Raw genomic sequence first — 24,230 nt, forward strand, 5'->3', positions numbered from 1 at the left:
TCACGCACCTGTTGCTTTTCCAATGTAATTACTCTCAGCTGAAGGTAGGGGGTGTCAGACATTGTGCAAAACACCGAAACAAGTGTGTCAAGGTGGAATAAAAACTGGTAGAGGACGTAAAGTCTATCCCTTTCACAATAAACCGCAATTGGGCGATCAACCTTTTCAGAGGCTATAAAATGTTTCACCATAATAAATTGATGCAGGAAAAATGTCCATTTGTTTCTACTTCAGCATTGTCTAGTTTTTACATATGCCATAACCTACGAGTTGTTAGGAGCCGCCATACTAAAGCTCCTTGTGAGCAAAAAAATATTTAAAAGTTATTTATTTGGATATAACAATTTATTAATTCTTGAAGAAAATGAATATGCAATCAATTATATCACACCTGAAACTGTACACTGATTGTAAATGTGGAAAAAACAAACAAAAAACACAAATATTCATAAAAATTATGCGTTTTAAGCCTACTATAGCCTACAACCTTTAATTATTATAATAATTATAATAAAGTTACTTGTCGACACACTTGCAATTTGACAAGTTTGAGTCAACTTTTCTGTAAACTTTAACTGTAATTAATTTTAACATCAAGATTCATTATTAAATTGTGCCTTTTAAAAATAGATACTGCTACTGATTATACAACCAATAAACACAACACCATGTTTTATTCACAAACTCTTTCCATATGTTAAAAAAAAAAAAAAAAGTACTAAAAACCAAGAGTTAGTAACTATTTTAAAAAACGACGACTGCGGTTTTATTTTGAAATGACAATCCGGAAGTTTTGCTAGTGTGCTTGACAGCGCGCCCCGAGGCCAGCCTTTGTCAGGTTTCAGCAGCGGGGGGGGGGACGACGACGACGACGACGTAGCCTCTCCTCTTCTCTGGGCGGTTCCAGTCTGAAAGAGACGTCCGCGGAGAAAAAGCTCCCTGACAAAAACTATCAGCGACAGACACAAACATGGCGCCTGCCTCCGCCAGCAACTTCAGGTGAAAGTGTGAAGAAGAAGAAGAAGAAGAAGAAGAAAAGCGGAGCAAAGTTTCAAAGGAGGATTTTACGAAGTGCCCCCTTTTTTGTTTTTCCTGCGCGTCTTCCAGAGTCTGACCTGTTTCTCACAAATAGAAATACGGAACATATCAAAGCGGGTAAAAAAACTGCAAGTTGCCTTCATGTCAACATTGTCTCGGGCTGCAGTGTAAACAGCTGGTGAGTGGAGCTTATTTGTTTTGAATATGAAGCTATAGGAGAGTTACTTAGAAACAGTATTGTAACTATTTAAGATGTCTTTATCTGTTCTTAAGTAAGCTCCTGCGCTAAAATTACATTTTCTTGGTGTTAAGCTGCTGCGGTGTGTTACCACACTTTCCACCGTGTGTGTGTGTGTGTGTGTGTGTGTGTGTGTGTGTGTGTGTGTGTGTGTGTGTGTGTTATCCAACCGCGCAAAGAGAGACAGGCAGCCACGTATCACTGGTTTGATCACAGGAGGACTTGTCTTTTGTTTTTTATCCGCGGTGATGTGTATTTCCTGCACGAAAAGCTGACCTAGTTATGGGTCGGATGCAACAGTTGGGAATACAGCAGCACCCCCTCCTACTTTTTTTTTTTTCCTCCTCCTCCTCTGCTTGTGAGTTCCTGGCCCTCCTTGACGCCTGATAATCAGGACTCAGCTCTCCTGGAGCCTGCCCTAACCTTGCAGGTGTCTGCTCCAGCACACACACACACACACACACAGTTTCCTGCTGAAAATCAAACATATATTTAAAATTCAAGACTTCAGCAGGGGAATTTTGCTCACTCTTTAAGCCAGGGATGGGGGCAACTTTGGTCACAGCAAGGAGCCACATTCATTTAACTCTCACTGCCAGAGGGGCCAAATTGTAGTATACAAAAAACGATTACAGTCAATTATGTCTCAGATTTAACTTCAACATATACTAATGATCAAATATTATTATGCACATATTTCTGGTTTTCATGAATTCATGGCAGATTTTGTCACGTTTTCTTCATGTTTCCAATTAATTGACCTGAGGGCCACATTGAGGGTTGATGGGGGGGGGCCCGCATGTGACCCACCCCTGCTCTAAGCTATCCCCAAGATAAGGAACTTGTAACCTGACTTGTATCTGGGCTTGTGGACTCACTCTCTCTGCATTTGTATGACCCTGACCCTAAGGACAAAGAGCCGTGTAACATACCTCTGCTGTTTTGTTTTATGGCCCCGTGTGGAGGGAGCTTTAATGCCATTAAGTTCGATGCCAAGGTGCTCGCATATCTACGCCTCAGCACTTGACTGTTTGCCAGCCAGCAGCAAGTCTGGCCCTCCAGGGCTGCAGAGTACTCCGCTTCCCATCAGCGTTTTTCGGTGAATCACGGCATGCATGTGATGTTCCTGTTATGGCAGCCGTGGCACAAGTCCCAGCAGAGCCAAGGATGGCACTTCCTCTCTTCTACTGTACACATTACAGTTTCAACGAGGCGTTATACCGACTGAGACCAGAGTCAGGCTGTAACAGAACAATCACGACTTGTGGAGGGAGTAAATGGTTGGAATAGCTTTTGCAGAGTTGCAGGAAATGAACCACTGACATGTGGAAACATGGAAGAAAAATCTCTTTCTTGACCTTGGCTTGGCCTGACAGCGGCTGGAAAAGGGGAGTGGAGCGAATGTTGCCTCTCGCCAACTGCTTCTGGTGTGCAGGTATAAAGTACGTCATTGCTGCACTGTGGCTTGGGTACATTGAACTTGCACTTTGTCACCGGGGCTGGCCATCCAAAGGCTCTGTCAGGTGACAAAGGCAAGGAAAAAGTTTGCAGTGACAGGCTGTGGAAGGACTCGGTAGTTGCCGCTGCAAAGTCAAATTGGAATCTGATGAGTGTGAGGTATAACTTAGTAATATTTGTGTGTCTGTGTGTGTGTGTTTTCTTACCTTTTTTAGATTGGTCGGTTCGTCTGAATTTGAATTTCTGTTTAACCGACTTGGAAATGAGTTACCTAGAAACATCCCTGCCTCCTCTTTTTGTAGCTTGGCTGCTGCTGCTGGAGACTGAGCCTGGCCTGGTTCATCCTGATAATATGGAAATTGCAATTAATTGGGCAGCTCTTATTCAACCCCTCCTTTCAGAAGTTAAAGTTCACTGCACTTCCACTATACTTCCACTTGTAGGATTGTAACTGGACCCGAAACAACAACAACAACAACAACAACAAAGATTTTACTCGTCACAAATGTAACTTTTCTTCAGTAATATTTATTTGCTTTATATATTTTAGTGACTTTATGTGGGGACGTCTTGCTCAATAGAGAGGTCAGGATTCATTAACATAACAGCATCCCTTTGGCAGCTAGGGAGTTATTGTCTAGCTCAAGGCAAGCCAATTTTTCTTTCCACCGTTGTTACAATTATTATTTTGCCAAACTATCCTGAAACACTTCAGTGGAGCTGCATTGTTAACCTCCTGTTTGCATAACTGAAAACATATTAACTTGAGGAAGTCAATTTCAGCCAAAAGAATCTTGTAACCTGGCCAAAGCTGACCCTCTCAGATAACCTATTTCTTGTCTCTGACCCTTGTACTTTGGTTCACTTTAGATGTCCCCCCCCCCAGTATAGGCCTGAGTCCACGCTGGTTTAGTCCCAGCTGGGCAGTAAGGGCAATGAGTTTGCCCTCGCTCCCTTCTCCTCGGAGTGGAAAGAATGCTCTCTGTCTGCCGGGCTGTCACGCTCCAGGAGGGAGGCAGTCTTGTGACGTTTCTGCTGAGCCTAGCCTCGCTGCCCTGAGCTGCCTCTCATCGTCAAACCAACGCGGGGGGGCGGGGGGGGGGGGTTGTTTGAGTCGCAGGAGGTCACGTATGGTGGGAACCCTTAACTGTCTTTGCCCTACTTTCTCGTCAGATTGTGGGAAGCATGACCTACCTGTTGCCGCTGGCTGTGCAGGAAACCGTTGGTTTTTCTTTTTGGTTTTTTTCTTGACACAGTTCAGCAAACACTCACAGTGTGTCACACTCTCTTGTGAGCACACCTGCCTCTTAAATCACATGCTCAGGTCTTTGCAAAGTGTAACTGTGGACCCACAGAGAGCCAGGAAGGAAAAACCGGATTTTTTTTTCTTTTCGCTTCAGTCGTTAGGATCTGTGCCACTTTTCATGTATTGGGTTGTATTCACTGGTTGGTTTTGGTTTCTTTGATGGAATATTAGCAAACCATTAACAGTTTGATGTCTGTTATCGTGCAAGAAACAGTCAGCCAGTTGTGAAAATTACACATCAATTAAATATCACAAACATTTGCTGTGTACACCCTCTAACTACTACAGTATTTCACTGCTTCCTGATTGAGCAGTAATTGAAAATACAACACAAAGATAAAATCCCTGGGGATCATTTAAAATAAAAACAATGTATCGATAACCAATGAGCTGTTATTACCCAACAGCTAACCCTCACATTGAACCACTTTGAAGCTAACACTACCTTTAACTGTGGAATATAATGACAACAATTATAACTTTATTAGAGACAACAGAGCGCAAATAACAAACACAACAAAACCCCAACAGTAAAAGAACCCAAACGAAAACCCTGACCAACGTCAACATCATAACTCATAACAGATACCTAAATTAATTCTAAAATATCAGCATTCATGTGTTTAAGCCTTGGAGCAAAACAACGACAAAAAAACGCTGATTGAAAAATGATCGAATGCCAACGTTAGCTGTTGTTCATCGGTAGCTAAAGTGTTGTCAAAAATGTCATGTGACATAATGTTCTTCTCTTCAGTTGGTCATAAAGTTGGTACTTAGTGAAATGATAACTATTTGTCAGATTCCCAATGTTTGAACCCTTAAAACCAAGATTACAACATCCGTTTGATGCCAGCTTTAAGCCTCCCGACCTGTGTGATTGACTGGTGTGGCATTAGATCAGGCATTCAGTGTTACATTTAATATCAAGCAAACAAACAATGAAGTATTTTCACTGAAAACACATCTGTTCATTGAATGCGATTCATTAGTTTCAGCTGTGGTATGACATACATGGCTGTTTACTGAAGCAGAACAGCAACAACAAACCTGATCTGCTGTGACTGTTATCAGTGATATGGCAGCTAGATACCTATTATATCGAACTGTGTCAATAGCTAATGTCTGTAGCTTGTTGAAATCCAACTTAGCGTATTTCCTGTGTTCAAAAAAAATGTTGAAGAGTGAGAGATCTGTTGTTTTGCCAGGCTGATCTGAAGCTAAACTGCAGACAGAGTGAAAGCTCCACCTCCAGCAAACTCTGAAGAGCAAGACCTGTTTGAAGTGCACATAAGCGTTCCTTTTTTTATCAACAATAACACAAAAAAGTATCCCCCCCCCCCTCCCCCGCCCCTTATTGTCTTGTAAACTGAAGTCTGGTGTAGCTCCTCCACCAAGTTTGGCTGTTGGTTTCATCACAACACATTGTTAAGATTAATTAGCACGGGGAGGTATTTACAGACCACATTTAACAGCCCCACTACTCACACACATGCTGTCGTTCGCAGCATATGAATTCAATCAAGCAGCAACCGAGCTGAGTTTAATCGGAGCGCATCTCCACCTCGAGCCCACGCTCCAACCCAGAGTCCGAGAGTAAGCACACTTTTTTTTTAGGTGCCTTGTAAAACAGGGGGTTTCGTCACCTCGTTGGCACCTTCCACTCAGTCTGGCCTTCGCCGCTGACAGCATGCTGTGATGACAGGTGGCAGGGAAGGCCACTTTGCTCCTCAGATCCTCCAAAGCCCACACTTACAGAGTGGCACTTGAGGTAGACACACTGGGGCTGCAGAAATTAACCCAAACGCAGCCACAGCTGAAATCAAATGACTTTTCTTTGATGGATTTTTTATTTTTTATGTGAGCAAGTTTACCTGACTGACTTAAAATGCACTTTAGAAGCCCTGCAGGAAGGAAAAAGGAGTTATTAGTACTTGCACAGAAACTCGTATACATCTGAAAAAGAGGGGTTTGTGTGTAGGATTAGCCTGTTCTATTTATAACCATGGGTCAGCTGGCTTTCTAGTAGTATTCCTGCATCTGTACACACACACACACACACACACACTTGCGTCATTGCTTTTTATTCTCATGTGTACTGTCTATGTTACGTGATGTTTGTGTATGTCACTCTCAGCTGCTGTTTCAGACGAGCTGGGAGTGGACGTGCATGGCAGAGCTCCTGCTGAAATAATATAGCACTGTCTGTTGTCCAGCGTTACACACACACACACACACACACACACACACACAAACAGCTACACTTTAGCATGCGCTCACACGCACGCAGGCAGGCTCTTTCACCCCTGGGGAACGAGCCTCCAGGCTCTTTTGTGTGAACGGGGTGAGATCATTGTGGGGGCAGAACGTGGGGGGATGGAGGAAGGGGTTTCACTCTTGTGTGCTTTAATAGTAGAATCTCTTTCTTGTCTTCATCGCTTTTGAATGTGGAAGTGAATCAAACAAACATAATTTGGTATTAAGGCACGCAAGACTGTAGGACCTCCTTTAACCCTTCATTTGTTAATGACAGCTGGATTTTCCCTCCTCCCTCAGGGCTTGTTTGGCTGCAACCTTTTGGCACATTTACAAGCAAGTTCAGACCAGTGCTCCCATCGAGGAACAAGATTTTCCAGTCCACTAAATTTAGGGGCCTCAAGGAATGACCCACCCAGGATTTTGCAACAAAATGTGGTCACAAATTGAATTTTAGATCTCCAGTTAAGTCCTGTTCTCTGAAAAAGTACCATGTTTAAAGCTTAAATCCAACTATCTTCTATTTGTACATTTCCCTAAACTAATAAGCGTGGCTTGTGTTGATTTCTCAGTTGATCCGCAGACAAGGAAATGTTCATAAAACCTCAGAAAGAATAGGCTGTACTAGTACTGGATGTAATAATTGATAACTTATTGTTGTTTCTTAGTGCACCTCCACATGAGTGTCCCTCACTGCCTCAGCTTTAAAGATCGCAAAAAGCTATTGTTGTCACTTCTAATCCACTACTTCTACTCCAGACATCTGAAAAGTAAATGTCTGCTTGACTGGATCCAAAAGTCCTGCTGCCTTCAGCTTCATAAACTTGAGTCTAAATCAGGATGCAGGACTCGAGGTTGTGTTACACCTCACGCAGAAGCCATGGATTATTAGGAAGTGGGATTTTGTTTTTAACCACCAGAAGTCATTTGTGAAGAGCATTAGCACGTTGGAGCGTCTGTTGTGCTGGAGGGAAAAACCAGCTTTGAATCGAGGATTTTCACTAAGTTTCACTTTGGAGGCCTGTCAATAAAGGGGGGGGGAAAGTGAAACTAAAACAGTTGTCCCCCAGTCATACTATATGTATTATTTTTTTTAGATAGTGCTTTCACACTTGCAGAAAACCCCTGATATTTTCAGGAGGGATATATGGGAGGGGGGAGTGACGTTTATATTCTGTGATGGAGCATAGATTGTATAGCCGACTCCGCTATTTCGCTATGTCCACGTATTTGTTTTTAACGCCATGTCTTATCTCAGGAGACAGGGATAGTCTCCAGCTGTGAGGCGCATATGTGAACAGCTAGGTCAGGAGAATATCCAGAGCAGTCCTCCTGAAGTTATCAATATATTTTCAGGAGTGCATAATGTAAAAACGGCTCTAGTCATACCAATACGCTGTTATTTTCAGAGTGAGTTGGACATGCTGACCGTGCTGGTCACCAACATGCCCCGCAATAGTGAAAGGAGCTCTTCAGGAATAAAAATGCTGATTTAATAATACCAGTAATGCATACAGTGTCCCTTTTTTTGTTTCTATTTGATTGATTTAAAGTTCTTAGAAGGACGTTTTGTGAATGTTGAGGCGTCGTTGGGTTTCATAAGATTCAGTTGGAGTCAGAAAAGTGCAACGTGGTTAAACTACTCCATCACTATGAGGAAACATCACAAACATGGCACAGTCTGCATTTGTTTGGGCAGCAAATTCAATCCAGCATGAATTAAGTTATGTTACTTTTGTGTAAGAATAATATTTTTTAAAAGCAGTATCCCCATTAAAAAAAATACAAAACACCTTGCTAATTATTTGCAAAAAACACTGGCAATGGCCGAACATAGGTATTTAATTTTATTAACAGTTATACATGCAGTTCAGTCATTCTTGGGCACAACATGACCCCTTAAAATGTTTTTTTTTTGTCAAAATAACAGCTCAAAAGCCCCAAAATATTCCATCGCTTACAATTTATGACCACTAGAAGCAGATACACAAATGTATTTGACCAGCTGTGACCTTTTTAAATGTTTGGTATTATTGCTTGAAAAGTAACTTTTTGTTCTAATCAGTTACCAACATAGCACTAGCTTACCATAATATATAATCATCAGGCCAAGAGCTGACAAAATAAAAGTCTGATCTTATTATGTGGATCTCGTTACGTGGGTAACTTAATTTGTAAGCTACATTAAAACTGAAAGAGCTGAATAGACAGTGTCCACATCAAGGCCAAAGCTGTAAGCATTCATAGCTACAAGGAAGTCAAGAGCTAGTTTCAGAGTCACCGGTCAGTTTAGGTGTCCTCTGAAGCCACCAAGTATTTTGATCATGACTGCAGCCCAGACAAAGAGCACGACACTCGATGAGCGGGGCTCTGGAGTAACAGAGGAACAGGTTTTTTTTTCATGGGCAGGGAGGTGCAGAGCACAACCTTCAGAGACCGGAGCTCAGGTTTCAACACTCGACTTCATACAGTGGATATTCAACAGACTGGTTTTGCCTGCCAGTTTGACTCAGTCATTTCTTGATCCTACAAGCGGCACTATTTTTGCCCTGAGGCTTAAAAGTCCCTACATATTTTTTTTCTACTTGTTGTCACATGTGCAGAACAAGAAAGACAGTAAATCCTACATGGACTCTTTCCGTCTGTTTACAAAAGCTAAAGCTTTCAGCCTAATCAGCTGTCAACACCAGCGCCGTTTATGGCCACGTCCATGTTTTATCTGCTCACCAGACATAAAACTAGACAATAAAAAACAGTTTCTTCCATTTTACATCTAAAACTCAGACAGTGGATTTTATTTGGACGAGGCTGACTACAGCGAGCGAGTCAGCTACACATAATATACCCTTGAAAGACTTGGAGATCAATTTCCTTTGGTGAAGGTAACACTAGTCGCAGCTCAGGGTCGCCCTGCTTGGCATTGTTGGGACGGGGTTGCCATGGCAGCAGCAATGTTTGTCTATCATAAGGTGTCACAAAGAGTATGGTTGGGTTATGGAACTGGGTTATAGTACAAAAGCAATAAAGCATATCTAATCAAGGTGAGATATAAAACCTTTACTGGCACTGCCAATCCAAAGCAATTATTGCAGTATTAATGTCATATATCTCATATTTTGATTAGAACAGGAAATAATGTGACCTCACTGACTGCTTCTTGTGTTGATCCCTAAAGTATCATTAATCTTCATTCTGAGTCAAACTAGCCTGCAAAGCTGTATTCACATGTAACCAGACCCTTCATGTGGAGTATGCTGCTTTTTTTTTTTTTTAGCATGATCATTTGCATCATGAAAAAGTGTATAAGGGAAGTCACCATCATATTTAGATTTTTAATGACACTTTTTGTGCTGATCTGTGCCCGTGCTGTCAGAAAACTGTGACTCACAGCCTTGATGTTTTAGCGCCGCAGTAACTATTTCAGAGCAGATTTTTGAGTTTAAGTTTAAAATACACATGTTCAGTAGATGTTTTATTTCCTGTAGGCTGTAGTTGTACATGAATCACTTGGAGGTACTCCACTTTTGATGTAATGTTTAAAAATAAATAGAAAATATTTTTTTTTCACATATTTCCTGTCGCTGTGAAATGTCACTTCTTTTCCTCAGGCAGTCTTTGACTTTATAACTTGTGAGAACTTGCCTAATTCCTCCTGGTCTTTTAAAGCAGCTATAACTAATATTTTGATATTAACAATGGATGGAATAACTGTGCGTAATGTGAAAGGGATTACACCAAGTATTATCAGATGACTAAGCTTTCCCCCCTTAGCTTCATAGCCCTTTTTTCAGTTTATTGTTTTGTTATTCTCTATCAGTTCAGCATAAGAGTGTTTTTTCCCCCCGCTGTAGCAGGTAGCTTTTTCTTCATCAAATCTTTAAAAACCTAAACTATTATGTATGTCCAGCAACAAATAGACCATCATCTATATGAAGAGTCAGATGCTTTTCCCTCGGGAGTTGAAAGAGACCAAAGACTGAAAGAAAGAGGAGTACAAATATTGTTACTATGTCTGTCAAGAGGGAAGAAAAATGGCTCCAAATGGATGCTGATGTCCTAACAAGTCTGCTGAATGTGTAAACAAGTGGCTGTTTGCTCAATTAATGCAGTTCAGTAAGCTGTACTTGTTACTCTTTTATGACATTGGTTAAGCATGTATAAGGGCCATGTCATGGGTGTGAGGTCATTTCAGGTCATCATTTTGAGGCCAAGGAGAAATACTGAACAAACGTCTGAAGTGTAATGAAAAGCTAGGATTCCACTTCAGTTACATGACGTGTGGTGTTTTCCCACATGCACAAAACTCCTTAACTTTCAGTAATTATCTGGGTGAGCTGCGTGCGTGAACACGAACGGCAGGATTTTTCACTCAGAATTTTTAGAAGACGCGTGAACGCAACAGGAAATATTCAAGAAAATTCACTGTGAGCGACCTGCGTGGCTGTCTGTTTTAAACAATGATTTTAATTCTGTTCTGATGTTGCAAAGAAACTAAATACAGATGTTAACTCTTACTCAACACAGAGAGAGGATCCAGTCACTGGTTCAAACATCAGACTACATCACTCAAGGACACTTTTAATAACGTGGTTTGTTTTGCAGATAAAGACTGCATTTTGCTCTTCAATAAGGGTTTCACCACTGACATGTTACCATGGATACAGACAGAGCAATATGTCCTAACATTGCTTTATGAGTTTCTATTGCTGTCGTACATTCTCATAAAGAAAGGGCTCATTTCTAAAGGACTGGGACAGATATTAGTCATTGTGTTGTGAAAAGCCACATCTGGTATAATTTGGGCTTTTAAAGAAGGACATAAGTTACAGTGACATTCACAAGAAAGAATTCATGTCCTACTTTGGGAGGAACATTAAACAGAGGAGATTCATAAAGCTGGTCCTCTCTTAAGAAGTGAAATGTATTCACACAAAACAAATAGAGATGTGAGAGATCAAGTGCAAACCTATCCCATCTCTTTCATCCTTTGTTACTGGAACAGCTGACCCTCTTGAGAGAAGTAGGAAGGACCTGCTAATCCCTCCTTTTTCCATGGATGCACCTTAATGGCCTTTTTTTTTGTTTGTTTGTGGAAACTCAAAGTCATTTTAGTCTTTGCTCGGATAATGTGACATATAACTGTATTGTTTTCGCTGCCGAAGGCTTGTTTTGATGAAGTGATGCTCTCTACCCCTCGGTTTGAGTGCTTCTCCAACATTGTTTTAAAGAGGAATGAAAAAATGGGGCCATATTCTGGGCAGATGTCCAGCTACATACTTCAAAGGCACCTGTGAAGAGTATAGGGCTGGCAGTATACTTAAAAATGAATCCATTTTGGCTTGTTCACATGGGCAAAATACCAAATGTATTCCTAAAAGCAGGGCTAGGTGTCTCGTTGAATGAGATATGGGTGGCGGCTATGCCTGTGTTGTCTGAAATTGGGTACTATTCAGATTTATTAATATGCCTTGTCTTGCATCATGACATCATCTTTCCTACCTGTGGTTATCAACTTGAAGAGTATGGAAGTCCAGAGCTGAAATGAAAAACTACAATGCAGAGTGTTTATCTGCGTCATGAAGTCCAGAGCTGTCTGTAGCCTTACAAAGAGGCTTTTTCCCCTCTCCTGCTACAGCTGACTCACCACTGGAAACATTGAACTTCCTGTGTAAGTCGGAACAGCTCTTTGATCGACAATGTGGACATGTGCTTCAAGGTTCTCTTTCTTCTTAGACAACCAGTTGACTCTGTTGTTTTTGGCAGGGCTTTTAAATTCCTTTCTTTGGTACAGTAACACTATTTTTGAACAGTGATGTATAGAATATAAATGATAAGCAGCAGCAGTTTTCATATAAAATATATTGTCCCCAAACATGTCTGTGAAGTTTCTTGTTCTAAATCCACTCTGATCCTGTTTTTTATCATGACTGTAGATCCCTCTATTTCAGCCCTGCTCAGAACAGGCTGTTTCTGTGTCTGTAGCTTTAAATGTAAATGACCTGTATCTGACCACGCCCCTCTCTGGAAGGGCTTGGGTGGCTTGCTCCATGCCCAATTGTTCACGTTGTGCAGGTAGACTTAGAGGCACAACAAACTTCTAGCTGTGGGAGTGTCACCCATCTGGGGGAGGGGTTACTGCCCTTTGTGATGTCATAAAGGGAGAATCGCCAAACTGCCTGATTGAGAACACGTTTTCTAAAAAGTGGAGACGGCAAAAGACAAAAAGGATGAATTTCTGGGAGGTTTGAAGATGAGCTAGGGACACATGTTAGTGTTAGAAAACCATGGTTAAGTGTATTTTGCATAGTGTGACATGTGACATTTAATTTGTTACTATCTGATAAAAGCTGGGCTCTTTTTGATGATAGATAAGAGCTCAATATCCAAATACCAGTGCATTTTCAAACAGTAAACTTTAAAAATACAAACTAGTATAAATGCACATGTGCTGGCCTTTGCAAAGTTTTATTAGCTATACTGTTGTTACAGAATGTACAAGTTATCAGTGTGTCTGCGCTGCATTAAAACATCCTTAAGTTGCGTTATGTTAATGACTACTAAGTTTGGTGCCATGACAAACAAGAAAACAGAACCTCAACTTTTTTTATTATAACTTCCTATGAAAGCCTACCAAAAACGTATATATAGAGAGTATACATATATTGCAGATCCACTGTTCTATGTCAATTCTTTGCTTCTCAGGTCCAGTTTTTATGATCATATATCAAGTGTTTAAAAGACTTTGGTGTCTGTTTGATTTACGCTCTCAGTGGCATTTTTTAACATTCCTCCAGGCCCTTGCTGCTCTCCCTTGGCTCTCTGTAGCTGCCAGTGCTTTAACTCTCTTCACATAACATAGTAGTGCGGCGATATACAATGACAAGACTGTTTGTGCATGTCAACAAATGCAGTCCCTTATGTTTCCCCAGTCTGTGGTGTTCCTCTCTTAAAGGATCCTTTTACTGCCTTGGCCAAAGTATTACTTAGCATTCTGTGTACGCTTGCATGTGTAATGCATCTCACTGTCCTGAGGTAATATGTAAGCGCTTTGCTTTCACTAACACACAGTGTTCTTTCTGGCTAAAGCCTGAAGACAGTGTGTGTTGAAAGTGTTTAGAATAGACTGTTCTTAAAACCATGGTGGTCTTCTACAACTATGGTAGGTCAATACAAGGGTGTGTCGTCAGCGAAACATGAAATCCTCTTCAATCTATAAAACGCCTTTATTCTTCTTACTTCCAGGTTCGCCCAGCCATGATTGAGGACAAGGGTCACCGAGTGACCGACTACTTTGTGGTAGCTGGGTTGACGGACAAGTCCACGCCCCTGGAGCAGGACCTGTCAGAGACCAAGTCCGGTGGACCCAAAGCACCCATCACCGACCTGGCTGTCATTAACAGGTCGGCAGGAGAAACAGTACCGGAGGGTTTTACATGCATCGACAGCACCTACAGCGGCCAGCCTGCAAACCTTAATCATGGCAGTCTCAAGAGCCCCGAGCTGTTTCTGTGCTACAAGAGGAGTCGAGGGAAGTCTCCTCTCATTGATATCGGGTGAGTCAGCAGTTTGTAATCTGAAATGTGTGTAGGCGTGCAGCGTCAAGGGACTCATTACAAGTGTCCACTGTTTGAATAACATGAAACCAAAGTCTTTGTAATGGGGATTAAAAAACTTAACATTGGAGACAGCTTGATGTTCATCTTTAGTTTATAGATTGAGAATTTTATAGTCGGTCATTTAGCTAAAATGGTATTGTGCAATAATTCAGTCAATGAACCCATAAATATTGTTTCTGCTGTTCTCTCCATCATGCTGTAGATTCAGAAGCTCAGCTTGTTTTTATGATAGAAGAAACTTTGAGTGCAAAAAAAAAAAGTTTAACCACAACCACAGCGTTCAAAGAAAGAAAAGATCCCCAAAGTGTCCCGCAGCAGGGTTATTGTAGCTAGCACGTCAACAGAACGTCCCATGCAATCCTTTTCGATTGTTGATTATGAAATGACAAAACTTGAACTAAGAGATGAAAGGAAGTAGGTACGTTCCTGCTTCATTCACTGGCATCTGTTGCGTCATCAGCCGCACCTCTTGGCTTCTCTCCACGGATCCAATTGCTTCCTTCTGTTATCGTACAAGAGCTGATTCATTTAATGATGTCCTGTTAGCATTAAGCTGCCGCTGCTTGTGAAGCCATGAGGCAAACTGTTATCTATGCTATGTGTGGCAGTTAACTCCCTGATAAATAAAACAGAGGCATGGACGCACTAATGCTTTACAAAGGACAATGATGCAACTGCCCGAGGCATTTCCATCCTCCACACCTTAGTCTTCTTCTAAAACCTCATTGTGCCCCCCTCTGACAAACTGGAGTTTCCAGTTACAAGAGACAACAATCTGCTCTCTCTTAGTCCAGTCTTTGTAAGATCTAATTAAAACTTGTGTGCTTGAAAACATTGCAACACATTGGCCGCATTCCACTTGTTTAGTGATGAATTTGGTTCATTTCATGTGTTATTAATTTGATTTCCTTCTGCTAAATGTAGCTCTAAACTGCAGAAGCCTGCGTGTTTAAACCCCTCATGAAACCCTGCAGACATCAGTGCACTAAGCATAAACAGAAGATCATATGTCAAGTCATGTTTCCTGTGAGAGATTGAGCAATCCTGCTTAGCATGTTAGCAGACATGTGGGTAGGAGGAGAGAGCGGTAAGCTTACATCCAAGTATTCTCACTCTTGGTTTAACTTTGTTATTGGATAAAGCACTGAATATGTAAAGCAGTTTGATAAAACTGGTTCCACAAGTTGTTGCTGCAAAGGGAAATAGTATTCCTTCCCGATGGTTCTTTTTCGTTTTAGCTACAGCAAACAATGTCAGAAGTTATTTTTGGCCATGTTGCAACCCCAGTGTCTCTCCTTCACAATCTGTTCCACTTGCTGGACTTCATTCATTGTGAGATTAAATAAAAAACTACCACCTCTGCTGCCAGTGAAGGCAGCATTCCCAGCCTGGGGCTCCACAGCGTCACAACTCACTGTGCCCATTAGGGACTCACTCACTGTTTTTTTTGTTGCCTAAATGAGAATTTGCTGGCAACTGTCCTCCTGGCCTCTTTAGGTTTGTCCTGCACTCTTTTCAGAATAAATGGAGTGTTTCAGGACCATTGTATCTGCCATGGCTGCCCTGTAGCTTCACAAGATTAAAAAAAATGTGTTTCTTGGTTTAAAGAGGGCTGCAATCACATCTTTGGCCCCACACACGGCATTGTTCAGATGGAAAGGGCCGTCATGGAGCATGCTGCCATAGAAGTCCTGCAGTCATGCAAAAAAACAATCCAACACAGAGAGAAACTGATAGCTTTCCTCATGGCTACTTTTGGCTTGTGTTGGATATGTGCGAGTTTCCTTTACTGTCTGGGATTTAAATGAGTCAGCTGGTAATTATGTCTGAATCACATCTCCCATTGATGACAGGCTTCTCATAGAGGCTTCAAAGGCAAGCTAGAGCTTAAAGAAGAAAGTCAGTGTTGTTGACCACACACTGATCGTCCCTGTAAAACAGAGATTATACTCCCAACAGAGCCACAGCTCAGCCTCTCCCGCTTATTGTCTTTCAAGAAAGCACTTCTCGAAAAATAGATTATTCACAGTATGTGTACGTGGCACAGCATTTCTATGCTCATTTCAAGTAACATTAAAGCATATTTTAAAAAGGAGCAGCTAAAGCTAATTCTGAGAAAGGCAAAGCTTAACTTTTTTGTTTTCTTTGTTTTCTGACACATTCTGCAAATTTAAAGCTGCACTAGTCAGAAACACAACTTTTATTAAAAACAGTTCACTTGACCTGGATCTTTCCTCCTCAGCTTCATATGGCATCTTACATCCTTACACTGTTTTGGTTTCACAGCGTACAACTTCACTTTTTTTTTATTGGTTCCCACTGCCCTCATCAGCTGTGTTTTCAGCAGAAACTCTTATTTAAAAGAAAAAAACATGTCCAGCACACAAAAGAAAAATCAACTATTTATCAAACTGGAGCATTTAGTAGGTAAAGATCCAGATATTTAATTTATGTTCTAGTTAAGAGCTTCCATATGAAAGACATGAACTATGTCATCCTGAGAGAAAAGTGCTTTTAACAAATTCTCTGTTCTGTTTGTGTCTTGTTGTCTGAGACCAGAGACCACCTCCTCAAGCACGCTACCCAAGTACAGGACGAGTACCGTACATTTGTGTTCACAGTTCACACTGATCGAATGAAACAGACTTTGGAGTCAAGTGTACTCGGATCTGGGCCCGGGTCCCTAATATCAAACCACCGTAACAGAGAGTATTAAACTAGATCTAGACATTGTTAGGAAATAACATGTTCCTTTAACTACTGCTGTGTTAAATTGTTGTAATGCTGAGTTTAATCTAAATTTGCTTCAGACTGTTAAACTCATTAAACATCCATCACGATTTCGGAAAGTCAACCAGCAGCAAACATTCACTCCTAGTTCTGTTGTTTTTTTTTTTTTTTCTAATGCACCACATAGAAACTCTAGCCTCTTCTTTCTTTCTTTCTTTCTTTCTTTCTTTTTTCTTCTTATTCTCAAACTCCTCATTTGTTGTTGGTATTTGAACATGAATGTTCTGTCTTGTTTTTACTGTGTACACTGTTGCATCATCACAATGTGTGTCATTTGACTTTTGGCAGCCAAGGATGTTTAAAATATGAAAGAGATGTCTGAGTGCAAAACTGATTCCAGGACTGCATTCTCTGACACACTTAAACGTCTATGTAAGCTTTCAATATGAATTTGCGCGAGTCATTGCACTGCACTTGCTGCCTTGTTAATGTACAGACTGTTAAATGACACTCGACTACAGACAGCTGGACAGTCTCAGGTTCTTTCTGCCTTTTCTTCTGTATAATACGATCTTTGTTCCTGACGGAGAACAAAGTGTCTCGTGTCATGCACAAATGCTAAGCTAACACTTTCTTTTGTTTGTCAGGGTGCTGTATGAGGGGAAGGAGCGTCTCATCCAGGGCTGCGAGGTCATCCAAGCCACTCCGTACGGCCGCTGCGCCAACGTCAATAACAGCTCCGCCACCTCGCAGCGCATCTTCATCACGTTACGCAGAGCGCCGCCTGTCCAGCCTCAGAACTCGCTGGCTGTGACCGACATCTGTGTCATCGTCACCAGCAAGGGAGAGATTCCTCCACATACCTTTTGTAAAGTGGAAAAGAACCTCAACTGTGGCATGGTGAGTTACATTTGTATTCCTTAGCTTACACATTGTCATCATCAGTCTGTTGGAGTACATGTTTTAATATCTTTTTTTTTTTTCCCATCTTTAGTGGGGCTCCAGTGTGTTCCTGTGTTACAAGAAATCTGTGTCTGCGTCCAATTCTATCAGTTACAAAGCAGGTAACAGTGCCACAGTTTTCTGCACTTATCTTGATATGAACATTGACAACACCATTATTCTAATGAATTATTTTACATTTATGAAAAAGTTAAAAAAAAAAAAAAGGCAACAAAATAACCAAGAGTTCATTCAGGCCATTCCCTGTGAAGTGACGGGATGTATTTTGTTTACTGCGCTTTAAAAAAACGACCATGAAAGTGGAAAAAATACAAAAAAAGATAGAAATGGTTAAAAAAAACACTCATGCAAAATCAAACTATGAAACGTGAAGTAGTTATTAAAGTAGAGCAAATATAATTTTTGCCTTTTATTAGATAAGACAGCAGAAGAGAGACAAGACAAGAGAGACAGGAATGTTGAGAGGGGAATGACAGGCAGTAATGGGCTGAGGTCAGATACGAACCCACAGCTGCTGTGATGAGGACTCTTGCCGCGTGACATAACCGCTAGGCTATCTGGCGCCCCAATTAATGACATCTTTATCATCATCTTGATATGAGCATTTACAATTAACACACTGCAAAAGTCTGAATTTCAACCAATACAAAAAAAAAAAAAAATTGTAAACAAGCAGTGCTTTGTCGCTCGGCGTGAGTACATTTTTTCTTAATGGGTGAAGGCCCGGGTAAACTGGCCATGTTTCACACCGCTCTGATGCAGTCAGACGAAGCTCAAGCTAGCTAGCTACCCTAAGATTAACTGGTGCTGATTTAGTGTTTAAATAATCACACACCCTAGATGTTGTCATGCTTATGCTTATTCTACAGTGGCTTCAACTCCTTCATTATAATAATGAGAAGTTAGTCTACAAGACAGTAAAGCACATTTCATTCCAAATGTTTACCTACTTATCATTTTGAATTCAGTGCTCTACTCCTTCTTGCCAACAATTTAATGGTTTTTTTTGTACTTATAGGCTTCTGTACATGAAAACAATTGCTGTTAAAAAAGGCGTGGCAATAACAAGCCCTTTACATGTTATGTCACCTTTAAGAATGTTGTGATGTATTGATATCAGACATGCTGTGAAGAAAGGCTTTCACAATCAGCCTCGCTTAATGTTCTTTATCTGAATGCTCAGGCGAGCGGCCCCCCTCACTGTTTATCTCTGATCCTTTAGTACTTCTTTCTTATTGCAGCTGGCAGCATTTCAGAACCTGCGTGTGACATTTTGACTCACCGACTGCTTCCTTTAAAGCCTGGCCGTTAGACCTAGTCATTGTGCAACATGAATAGCTCCAACATGATCCATGTTCATATAAAATGGTGTACACACACACACACACACACACACACACACACTTTCAGACACTCGTGCTAGCTTTATCTTTTTGTTCAGCCTTTTTCCTGAGAGGCTGCTGCTCATTCATCTCAGGCAGCTGCACTTCCTGCCACGCCCATTTCTTGTGTCTGCAGTCTCGTGAATGTGTGTTAGCATGTGTGTATCTTGTCTGAAAGGCATCTATCAAACAACAGGTTACAGCGAAGGACAAAACAGTCATTTCCTGAGAATAGTACTACTTGTCATTAAAAAACTGAAAACCTCCACCTCCGTTTTCCAGAGCCTCTTTCATCATTGCAGAGATATAAAGTCGTAAAATGTGTATTTATTTTGTTGGATATTACTACATTACCATTTGTATGCTTAATTTATGCTCTCTCCTTTGTTCTCCAGGTCTCATTTTCCGTTACCCAGAAGAGAACTATGAGTCCTTTCCTCTTCCAGAACCTGTGCCTCTGTTTTGTTTGCCCATGGGCGCCAAGATCGAGTGCTGGGCACCAAACACACGAGACCCTCTACCTGTCTTCTCCACGTTTGTCTTAACCCTATCTTCTGGGGAAAAGGTGAGACGAAGCAACCAATGGCACGCTTACATTTATATCAAAAGACAAAAAGGGCTTCAGCTAAACCAACCTGTGAAGCCAAAACGTTACAAAAACACCAAAGGGGTCTGTCCATCTGTGATTGCAGGTGTACGGATCAGCCATCCAGTTCTACGAGCCGTACCCAGTGGATCTGTTGAGCGAGAAGCAGAAGATCCAGCTGGGCCTGCTCACCACGGTAGAGAAGAAGATGATCCCTAACCGGCCCGTGAACACCAACAAATGCATCTGCCTGCTCTCCCACTGGCCCTTCTTTGAGTCCTTCCGCAAGTTCCTCATGTTCCTGTACAAGCTCTCCGTCTCAGGCCCGCACCCGCTGCCCATTGAAAAGTGAGAATGATCTTATTTGACATTTAACAATAATCCAGATTTGATGAATAAAGCCGCTGACACATTCTGTGTCTTTCTCTTTACAGGCACATCTCACACTTCATGCACAATGTATCGTTTCCTTCCCCTCAGAGGCCAAGAATATTAGTCCAGGTGACATGTTTAATATCTCTTAGGTCACACTCGACAATCAAAAATACACAGATGTTTAGTCAGTCCCTTGTACGTATGTTACAACATTTTTTTTTCCCCTTCCAGCTCTCGGCACATGACACGCTGATCCTCTCCCAGCCTGTGTGTACACCCTTACCCCTCAGGTAAGAAAAAAGCTTTCAGTAGGTTACTATCAGTGCTGCATCATATATCATAATATCAGATCCAATAGGAAACAATCCTTACAGAGTTAAGAAAATGAAGCAATCCTTAAGTTTATATTCTGTGCTCTGTCTCATTAGTCTTCTTAGTAAAACTCACACTTACTATCTTTATTTTTGCTTTTTCCCGCTGCTTCATTGAAACATTCTGACATGTTTGCAATTCTAGCAGCGACTTTGTCCCCCTCTTTGTTCCTGCTGAAAAAATAGCTTTGTGTTCCCTTTATTACTCACAAAAATGGTGATGTCAGGCCTTCATTAAAGCTGAAACTATAAATTTGCTGGTTGGTTATTCGGCTATTACTTTGTGCTTGACAAAGCTTGGGGCCAAAATGTGAAAAACCCCAAGTTATAAAAGAGGAATTTATTTTGACTCGCAATAACAAGGTCCTCTAAATGGTCATCCAAGGTTCTGGGGGAAGTGTCGAACAAAATGACAGCGTACTTCAACGAAGGAAAAATGTATAAGTAAGAAGAGGGGATCAAACAGACTTTTGACAACAACAACTTTATGGGATTTTCTGGATGATGTTAAAAACTTAAACGTACATCTTTGATAGAATTCAGATTCAATCGGTGCCATAAGAGGTTTTTCATTATTAGCTGAAAGGGGATGTGAGTGTTTGGATTGCAAAAACTCATAAATCTTGTAAGGTGATGTTTTTCTCATTTCAAGAGATCTCTGGGTTTTCTATTAAAAACATGAATTACTGAATACCGTTTTTTTCCCCTTTTGGGCTACGTCTGATTGTTAAGGAAAGTTTGAATCACCCTGTTTCTTTGTTACATAACACTTTCTTTCTCATTAGTATTGTTTTTTTTCCACCCTCATGCCCAATGTCTCCTCTCCTTTCCCTCTGTTCTTTGCCCAACCTCATCATCATCTCTTTCTCTCTCTCTCTCTCTCTCTCTCCCTGTCAGCGGGGCGGACTACGGCACGCTGCTGATGAATCTGGGCTCTGAGAACTGTGCCACACTGCTGCACTTTGTCCTGCTGGAGAACAAGATCCTGCTGCACTCGCTCCGGCCCGCTGTGCTCACTGGGGTGGCCGAGGCCGTGGTGGCTGTGAGTATGCTCTGCTCTGCACGCCACAGTCGGTCATGTCCAGTAAAAACACAATGTGGTCATTATAATCGATAGTAGTTGTCATGCTACGTCATTTCTAAGAAATATACAGATGCCTTTACCCTACGACCACAGCTGCACTTTATTGACCCCATTAGAAATGAATGTAGAGATGTGATGCCTTAAAAACAAAATGAATAACCTGCCTGCCTGTGATGTCTATGAAGTTATGTAATCAATAGACATGAAATTCAACCTGTTGATTAAAGCTCCCTTGCTTTAGTATAGACTCAATAATGAAGATTGAAATTTACTTGCAAAATTTGGGTTGCAATTTTTCATGAAGTAGTTGGTGGTGGGTCTTGAGCTTCGACCGGTTGAGAACCTCAGATTTAGAGAAGACAATTCTTTATTGTCAGAGATTTGTTTTACACTTGCCAGTATAAATATTCTATTTATTTATTTATTTTATTTCACACAAGGTGACACATTTAAAGTTGGTGGAACCTTAAACAACATTAACAGGATACAAACAGACACAATAGAGATAGATTAAAGGAGGGCACTAGGATCTCATGGTTTAAATGTGAGGGGCGTATAGTATATATATATATATATATCATTGCATTATGCTTGTAAGGGTTAATCAGTTTGGTTGGAAGGACAATGTCGTTAAATCATGAAGGTATACCAGATTTGATTATGAGATGGCCAACAACACTCCCTCATTTATAATCATTCAGCTGCCCAGTCAAGTCAGGAGAGAGTACACAGCCCTGCACACCCACCCATTAGTGATATTAAAGCAGTCCCATACAGCACGGCCTCATCTAATGTGCAGAATATAATCGGCAAACTAAATTGGATCTATAAATATCTGTCCTTTTAATGCTTTGACTTATTCGATCATTCCAGCAGTGACATCAACACTGACAAACAGAGCGCTATTCAATTTCCATGCCTTACTTATTATTCAAAGGTTCTCTGTGAACTTATTCATGTGAAGGGGAACTTTGTGTAAAATTACACCAGTGTACCATCACTGATTTGAATCATTTCTGCACTCAGTATTCAAATTGATTCTCAAGCTGCGTGTGACCTGATTTGGACTTTGGCAATCATGTCTCTTTGAAAACACAGGATGTCACAATCCTAAATAATTTTTTGGTGTCACTCCAAATCAGTCACAATCGAGACGACCATTACATCTTACACAAGTGAGACCCGTAATGCCTTTATTGAATTCTGGTGTCTGATGTTGATAATCTCCAGTTGTAATGTAAACTCATTATTGGCAGCCTGGTTGCATCAATCCTTCTGCTCTCTTGTCTCCATCAGATGATCTTCCCCTTCCAGTGGCAGTGTCCCTACATCCCACTGTGCCCGCTGTCTTTAGCACAAGTCCTCAACGCTCCTTTTCCGTTCATAGTGGGTGTGGACTCCCGCTACTTCGACCTTTACGACCCCCCGCCAGATGTTGTCTGTGTGGATCTGGACACTAACACCATCTACCTGTATGCGATGCACCCTTAAATCTACAGTTTCTCAAAATTCCTGCAGCAATATACTTCCTTAACCAAGAGCAGTTTGCAGATTATTATTGTGCAGTGCTCCTGGTGACTTCCAGCTAACGGCCCTCGTGGCATTGTGTGTTACAGGTCTGATGAAAAGAGACACAACAACTGGAAGAACCTCCCAAAGAAGCCCTGCAAGAGTCTCGTTAACTCTCTGAGCAACTTGCACCACCAGCTGGCCACCGGTACAAACACAACCTTTGTTGAAATTATAACTGATGAAACTGAATAATTAATAATAATGTTGATTATCAAAATATTAAATCTTATGAAGCGCTAAAGGAAGTAATTATAAAAAATTAGATTATGATTTTAAAAATCGTAGAATGTGCTTCACAAGTAAAGTTGTTAACTTAATTTTAATGCAAAAAATAGTTACACATCAGCACACTAGTGTCTACTCAGCTAGTTTTGAGATAATAGTAACTTGTGTTAAAGTTATTTTTTGTATCAAAAAGGTTCAATTGAAAGCGTTATCATTTTTCAAACCATTTTTCTTAATCTTTCAGTGAGTCGGTAAAGAATATTTATATTTCTAGAAGGATTTTTAATAAAGATAAATTGTTCAGCTTTATAGCTTCACTGTAAACACTGTTAGCAAAGATCATTCCATTACACCAGCCGGTGCAGTGAGTCCTAAATATACAACACTGCCCACTGTTGTAGAGTAATGTATCTAAAACGTCTCTAGTTGCAGTCCGCCAAACATCACAGGAAGGCTCCGCGGTGGACATGACCCCCATCGAGGCTGACTTCACCTGGCACAAGAAGAAGACGGCCCTGGAGATGGAGATCCAGGAGACCTTCCTTCGCTTCATGGCCTCCATCCTGAAGGGCTACCGCTCCTATCTCAAACCCATCACAGAGGCGCCCTCGGAGAAGGCCACGGCGGCGGACTCCCTCTACGATCTGCAAGGTAAAGAAGTGATTGACGGCTCCCTTTCCTAATGTGCCCAAAAGCAAAGCGGTCATTATGATGGTATTGGTTTTCTTTAAATGTTTCCTATTTATATGGACGCTGTTATTGTGATTAGCCTTCAGGCTTCTTTTTAGCCTTTGCATAATTTACAGTAAGCTAATGATTCGTTAATCGAGATTCATATTTTAAGGCACGTCACGGCAATCACTCTACATGAATGCTTTCAGATCTCAGTCATCTTTCTCCGCCGCTCAAATAAGACTTCACTAATGCCTGTTGCTGGGAAACCGGTTTTAGACAGTGAAAGAGTGAAGCAAAAGGCTTCTTTCACGTTATCAAATGGTCCCATTCAAACACTTTGTCTGCATAAAGAAAGAAA

The 24,230-nt window shown here is 41.2% G+C and overlaps 1 protein-coding gene across 4 annotated transcripts in view; it reads left to right on the plus strand.

Moving 5' to 3' along the window:
• The first annotated feature begins 921 nt into the window (after positions 1-921).
• Positions 922-24,230, plus strand: part of dennd4c (DENN/MADD domain containing 4C) — a 33,396-nt gene continuing 10,087 nt past the window's right edge. For 2 of the 4 annotated variants that reach the window (XM_065950337.1, XM_065950339.1), the window contains exons 1-12: positions 922-1,216; positions 13,536-13,846; positions 17,287-17,539; positions 17,634-17,703; positions 19,380-19,549; positions 19,677-19,918; positions 20,005-20,071; positions 20,177-20,235; positions 21,214-21,358; positions 22,697-22,872; positions 23,017-23,117; positions 23,624-23,848. In XM_065950337.1, coding sequence (XP_065806409.1) covers positions 13,548-13,846; positions 17,287-17,539; positions 17,634-17,703; positions 19,380-19,549; positions 19,677-19,918; positions 20,005-20,071; positions 20,177-20,235; positions 21,214-21,358; positions 22,697-22,872; positions 23,017-23,117; positions 23,624-23,848 — 1,807 coding nt within the window. In that variant the 5' untranslated portion in view covers positions 922-1,216; positions 13,536-13,547. The remainder of the gene's footprint in view (positions 1,217-13,535; positions 13,847-17,286; positions 17,540-17,633; positions 17,704-19,379; positions 19,550-19,676; positions 19,919-20,004; positions 20,072-20,176; positions 20,236-21,213; positions 21,359-22,696; positions 22,873-23,016; positions 23,118-23,623; positions 23,849-24,230) is intronic. The other 2 variants (XM_065950338.1, XM_065950340.1) reach the window with 1 other exon arrangement.

This window comes from Labrus bergylta, chromosome 22 (assembly GCF_963930695.1).
Source record: "Labrus bergylta chromosome 22, fLabBer1.1, whole genome shotgun sequence".
Lineage (NCBI taxonomy): Eukaryota > Metazoa > Chordata > Actinopteri > Labriformes > Labridae > Labrus > Labrus bergylta.